Here is a 6,549-nt window from a genome sequence, read left to right on the forward strand (position 1 = left end):
GTTTTCCAACTACTGGTCCTTCCTCTTTGCTCCCAACCTTTGCATTCCAATCACCAGTAATGAGCAATACATCTTGATTGCATTTTTGATCGATTTCAGATTGAAGAAGGTGGTAGAATTCTTCAATTTCATCCTCACTAGCTTTAGTGGTTGGTGCATAAATTTGAATAATAGTGGTATTAACTGGGCTTCCCTGTAGGTGCATGGATATTACCCTATCACTTACAATGTTGTATCTCATGACTGATCTGGATATGTTCTTTTTGAGGATGAATGCAACACCATTCCTTTTCAATAGTTAGGTATAAATCTGACCAAAGATATGCAAAACCTGTACAGTACAAAGTATGAAATCTTGCTCAGAGAAATGAAAAGATGACCTAAATAAATGGAATATAATATAGCATTTTCAAGGGTTTAAAAAAAAGTCAATATTGTTAAGAGGTTAATTCTGCCTAGATTCAATGCAATCCCAATCGAAGTCCCAGCAGGTTTTTGTAGAAATGCACAGGCTGAATCTAAATCCAGATGGGAATACAAAAAGAGCCAAAACACCTTTGAGAAAGAACAAAGTTGGAGGTCTTACGCTACCTGATTTCAAGACTTATTATAAAGGGACAGGAATCAAGACTGGTATTGATGCCAACGCAGACAAATGTTATCAATGGAAAGAAGAGAGCTCAGAACCAGACATCCACACATGAGCTCAACTGATTTGCTACGAAGGTGCAAAAGTTAAGCACTGGAGAACTGACAGACTTTTGAGCAAACAGTGCACACTCACCTCCCCCCCCCCCCCCAACACACACAACTCTGGTTACTGACTGGAGCCTGGAGAAGAAAGGAGGGAGACGGAAGTCTGGGTAACGGACTCACTGGGCTGGCTTCACATCAGTGGATGGATAGACACTCCGGGCTCAAAGTCCCCCAAAGGAAGAACATACAGATGTTTGCACCTTCGTATGTTACACACATGTCTGGTAATGGAGCTCTAACCAGGAGGCCTGGGTACATTGATGCGGCATTTCCCTTCACTACTGAGCTTACTGAAGGGACACTGGCCCAGAGAGAGCAGCAATCGGATCACAGTTCCTAATCAGTGTTACCTGTTATACGTAAACTCCACATCCATAGGCTCAAAGTTATATGCTTGCTCAAACTCTGGATTAAGCTTCAGAGTTACCTCTTCTTCATGAATCTAAAAAAAAACACAAAGGATTAGCTTCCATGCATTCTATCCCCATTCTGGGGCTAGTCTTGTATCTGTATCCAGCAACACACATTAAAACCCATTCCACAGAGCTGAGCTGAACTCTGACATCTTAAGGGAGGCTGAAATAATGCCGCCGCTAAAGTTACAGCATCAATGGGCTTAAGTGTGGCGACAATAGTGAGGTGGGCCCAGGATCGGGCAGTGTTTTGTTCTGCTGTGCATAAGGTCGCTATGAGTCGGTACCCACTCGATGGCACCTAACAACAACAACAGTCTACACACAAGAGGAACCTGTCAGTGTCTCTGCCTGTCTCCAATGCTCACTGGCTTCCCGCCCACCGGCCACACTCTCATCCAGACAAGGGAAGATAGGACGTGACAGGCTGACTCCTCAAGAGCCCACTGGAGCTACACAAACCCACCAGGAAAGGCAGAGGGTCATCTGCAGTCTCCAGAAGAGGTGACCCTACTCCCAGCATCGCGAACCCAATGCTCTGGGGTGCTCTCCAACTCAAATTAGATCCTGCACTCAACAGCCTGGAGTCTCTCCTTGGACAAGCAGGAAAGGCAGGAAATTGCTGAAGAAAGTGGAAAGGAAAAGCCCCCAGCTGGAAAAGGGGCACAAACGCAAAGGGCTGGGAAGCTAAACCTGTGGCTGGATATGGGCAGCCCGAGGGGGTAGGGAGTGAGAAGTGGGCTTCATGGCAGGTCAGTGGGGCCCCTTTCACTTAGCAGAAGCTAACAGGAAAACAGTTCAGCTAAAAACCCTGGGAGGGTCCACAAGAAAAGACCACTCATTATACAGGAAGGCAGCCTTCCAGGAGGAGGCTTAGATGGGTACAAAGACATCACAGTGGAAACAGCACTTTACAGAACTATATACAAAATAAACACACACAGACAGAGAAGAATGAGACAATATAAAACAGAAATGCAACCCCTATCGAACTAGAAAACAAAACTGAAAGGTTGGCTTGAAATAGGAGACGAATGTGAAGAACTCATGTTTGAAGGGAGCCATAGAGCCTTGGTGTGATGCTGCAGGATAAGCATGGAACTGGTGCCCACAAAGTCAAAAGTTCAAACCTACCAGGTGCTCTGGGAAACCGTCTTTCACTGGAGCACCAGCTCTGGTTGTCTGCACCTCACTGTCCGTCACACTTGGTCACCTGGTGAAGACCCTGACTTCTGCTGGCTGCCCTGTGCTGCCTTTCTGCTTTTAACCACCACACACAGATTTACAGTCACCTTGACGTCCCAGCTCCAAACTCCTCCATTCCACGGCCTCTCCAACGTCTCCCATCTGGGGGAAGCTACTCTCATTCTCCCCACCCTACAGGGAATCATCCTATGAGCAGTCCCTACTTGCTGAGTTCACAAGCCCAGAATGCTCCCAGCTCCATGTCGCCAATGCTACTCCCCCCACCTCATAGTGTCACTCTACTCAGAAATAGGAACAATATCTAATCTCCCTATGAATTGGTCTCCCTCACACCTCTTAATTCAGTTCGTCATTCTCCCAGGAAAGCTCTAGAATTTTTGTTAGATTGTGTCCTGACACTCAACAGACTTCGAGTCTACTGGAAACAGGAGACATTTTCTATGTCTTGGTGCAGCTGATCTTTGTATGTTCACCTTTATACCACAACCTTATTAAATTCCAGGAATCCTTAGCAATTTGTCTAAGGTTGTTGTGGGTTTCCACGTAACTCTTCCATGTTTTAGTTCATCTTCTGCATCACCTGTGCTCTCAGTTTCTTTTGTCCCATTGTGGCTGGCTAATGTTGGTTACATGTGGTGGCAATGGGCCACTGAGTCGGTTCTGCCTACAGCATTCCTATGCACAACAGTGGACACTGCCCAGTCCTGCATCCTCCTCACAGCTGATGTTAGGCTTCAGCCCACTGCGTCAATCCATCTTGTTGGGGGTCATCCTACACTTTGGCCTTCTTTCTCCAGGGACTGGTCCTTCCTGGTAACGTCTGAGCATGAGTGATGAAGTTTCACCATTCTGGCTCCTCAGGTGCATTCTGGTTGTACGTCTTCCAAGATAAGCTTTATTTGTTCTTCTGGCCGTCTATGGTATTTTCAATATTCTTCTCCAACATCATAATTCAAATGCATTGATTCTTTTCTGGACTTCCTTATTCATTGCCCACCTTTTACATGCATATGAAATGACTGAAACACTACGGCTTTGGACAGGAGCACCCGAGTCCTTAAACTGGAATCTTTGTTCTTGAACACTTTTAAAAAATGTGTTCCTTTAAATGAGGTCTTTAAATGGCATGCTTGTCTTATTTCTGATTCTACAAGGAACATTTCTAAAGTTTCTTCATTTATGACACTGTCTGGTCAGGGCTGTCTTTGTTCTTCTTTAAAAAAAAATTATCTCATAACCAGGTTAAAGAAGTATCCTCTTTTAGAATTTACTCAGTTTTAATTATAAATTGATTTCAATTTTTAATCTTTTCTCTATCAATGGAGCTTTCTATTTTAATCTCTATTTACGATATTACACATCAACTTTTTCACAGTAACATCTTTTACCAAAAAACAACAAAAAACATGCTGTGAAACAAACTGGACTTACAGTACTGCTACAAGGTAGAATAAAGCTGCCCTGGTGTGGTGCTGTGGCTTAATGCGCTGGACTGCAAAGGCAGCTTGAACTGCAAGGTTGGCGGTTCAAGGTCACCTGCCACTCCTTAGAAACCTGATACAAGGTTGAAACTGACTCAACAGCACTTACAAATACCATAGTGTTTCCAAGACCGTCATCTTATGGAAGAAGACTATGACATCTTTTCTCCTTTGGAGTCACTATGGATTCTAACCCCCGACCTCCTGGACAGCAGCTCAGTGCCTTAGCCAGTGTGTCACCAGGGCTACTTAAGACATCTTTCTTCTTCTTGTTAGGTGTTGTCAAGTCAGTCCCAACTCACAGTGACCTTACACACAACACAACAAACCACTGCACAGAGCTGCGCCAACCTCAGCATCACTGTTCCACTTGAATTCATGGTTGTCACCGTGCCAGTCCATCTCCTGGGGGATCTTCTTCTTCTTCAGTTACCCTCCATTTACTCAGAATGATATGTCTGAAGTATAACAGACAAAGTACAGCCATTCTGGATTATGAGGAGCATACTGGCTGTACTTCTTCCAACACAAATTTTGTTTTTCTGGAAGCCTGTGGCATTTTTAATATTCCCTAACACCATAACTCAGATGCATCAACTCTTCTATGGTCTTCCTTATTCACTGTCCAACTTTCACATGCACAGGAAGTAACTGAAAATACCATGGCTTTGGTCAGGTGTACCTTAGCCGTCCAAACTGATTTGTTCTTTATCACTTTAATGAGGTCTTGTGCAGATTTGTCTAATGCAAAAAACAGAGTCATTTGATTTCTTGACTACTGCTTCCTTCAGTGTTGATGGATAATCTAAACAAAACGAAGTCTTTGACAAGTTCAATCTTTTCTCCATATATCCTGTTATTGGTTCAGCAGTGAAAATTTCTTGTTTTCTTTACATTGAAATGTAACCCATATGAAGGCTGTGGTCTTTGATCTTAGTCAGTATTTTAAATTCTCTTTGCTTTTAGCAAGCAAAGCTGTATCATCTGAATATTGCAGGTTGCTAATGAGACTTTCCCCAATCCTGATGCCATATTCTTTTTCATATAATCCATCTTCTTAGATTATGTGCTCAGCATATAGATTGAACAAATATGGTGAAGAACACAACCCTGGCACACACCTATCTTGATTTTAAACCATTCAGTATTCCCCTTGCTCTGTTTGAAAGACTGCCCGCCTCTTGGTCTATATACAAGTTCTTCTTGAGCATAATGAAGTGGTCTGGAATACTCATTCTCTGCAATGTTGTCTATAGTGTGTCATGATCCACACAGTTGGAAACCTTTGTCAAGTGAATTAAGTCCAGAACATCTTTCTGGTATTCCCTGTTTTTAAGAACCATCTGACATCAGCAATGATATCACTCATTCCACATCCTCATCAGAATCCTGCTTGAACCTTTTTCAGTTCGCCGTCAATGCACTGCTGCAGCCGTTTTTGAATTATTTTTAGCAAAATTCTACTTGCATGTGGTATTAATGATAGTATCCAGTGTTTTTGCATTCCATTGGGCCACCTCTCTTTAAACTGGGCAAATACAGGGCAGTTGGCCAGGTAGCTGTCTTCCAAATTTCTTGGCATAGGTGAGTGCCTCCAGTGTTGCCTCACTTGGCTGAAATCGTTCAATTCGCATTCCATCAACTCCCGGTGCCTTGTTCTTTGACAATGCTTTCAATGCACTTAGACGTCTCCCTTCAGTATCATTGAATCTTGATCATATGCTACCTCTTGAAAAGGTTGAACATCAACTGTTTGTATTTTGTACAGTGATTGTGTGTACTCATGTTCTCATGCTTCCTATATCATTCAGTATTTTGCCCATAGATTCTTCCAATATTGCAAGTTGTTGTTAAGTACCGTGGAGTCAGTTCCGACTTATAGTGACCCTGCACAGGGTTTCCAAGGCTGCAAATCTTCACAGGAGCAGAAAGTTTCATCTTTCTCCCAAGGAACAGCTGGTAGTTTCGAACTGCCAACCTTGAGGTTAAGCAGCCCAATTCATAACCACTACGCAACCAGAGCTCCTTGCAAGTAGAGGCTTGAATTTTTTTCTGCAGTTCTTTCAAATTGAGAAATGCTGAGTGTATTCTTCCCTTTTAGTTTTCTTTGCACATTTCTTTGTATTGTTTAAATTTGCCTTCTCTAGCTGCCCTTTGAAATTTTTTGTTCAGATCTTTTAATTCTTAATTTGGAAAGTAAGTTTTACAGTTTCCTCTGATATCCATTTTAATCTTTTCTTATCTTTAATGACCTTTTGCTTTCTTCCTGTATGATACTGATTGTCACCCCACAACTCTTTGGGTCTTCGGTCATTAGTATCTAATGCATCAAATCTGCTCTTGAGATGACCTCTAAATTCAAGTGGGATATGGTCAAGGTCATATTTTGGTTATCATGGACTTGTTTTCATTTTCTTTAGATTCATCCTTAACTTGCGTATGAAAATTAGTCATCTATTCCAGTTTGCCCCGGGCCTTGTTTTGGCTGATAAGGAATTTTTCTATCATTTTTTCCACAAATGTAATGTTTTGAACTCTGTGTATTCCATCTGGTGAGCTCCGTGTGTATGATTGTCTTTAATGTTTATAAAGGTATTTGCAATGAAAAAGGGAGCAGTTAATCTTACAGTCCAGAAACAGAGAAACCTAGGACCATCAAGGGAGAAGAGAACAAGTAGAAGATGGGACCTTAT

General features: G+C 42.4%; 1 protein-coding gene across 1 annotated transcript in view; it reads right to left on the reverse strand.

The window, feature by feature from the left end:
* The window catches only part of MOV10L1 (Mov10l1, Moloney leukemia virus 10-like 1, homolog (mouse)), a 95,319-nt gene that overhangs the window by 58,258 nt on the left and 30,512 nt on the right, over positions 1-6,549 (reverse strand). The window contains exon 13 of the mRNA XM_006876415.1: positions 1,107-1,198. Coding sequence (XP_006876477.1) covers positions 1,107-1,198 — 92 coding nt within the window. The remainder of the gene's footprint in view (positions 1-1,106; positions 1,199-6,549) is intronic.

This window comes from Chrysochloris asiatica, unplaced genomic scaffold (assembly GCF_000296735.1).
Source record: "Chrysochloris asiatica unplaced genomic scaffold, ChrAsi1.0 scaffold00378, whole genome shotgun sequence".
Classification (NCBI taxonomy): domain Eukaryota; kingdom Metazoa; phylum Chordata; class Mammalia; order Afrosoricida; family Chrysochloridae; genus Chrysochloris; species Chrysochloris asiatica.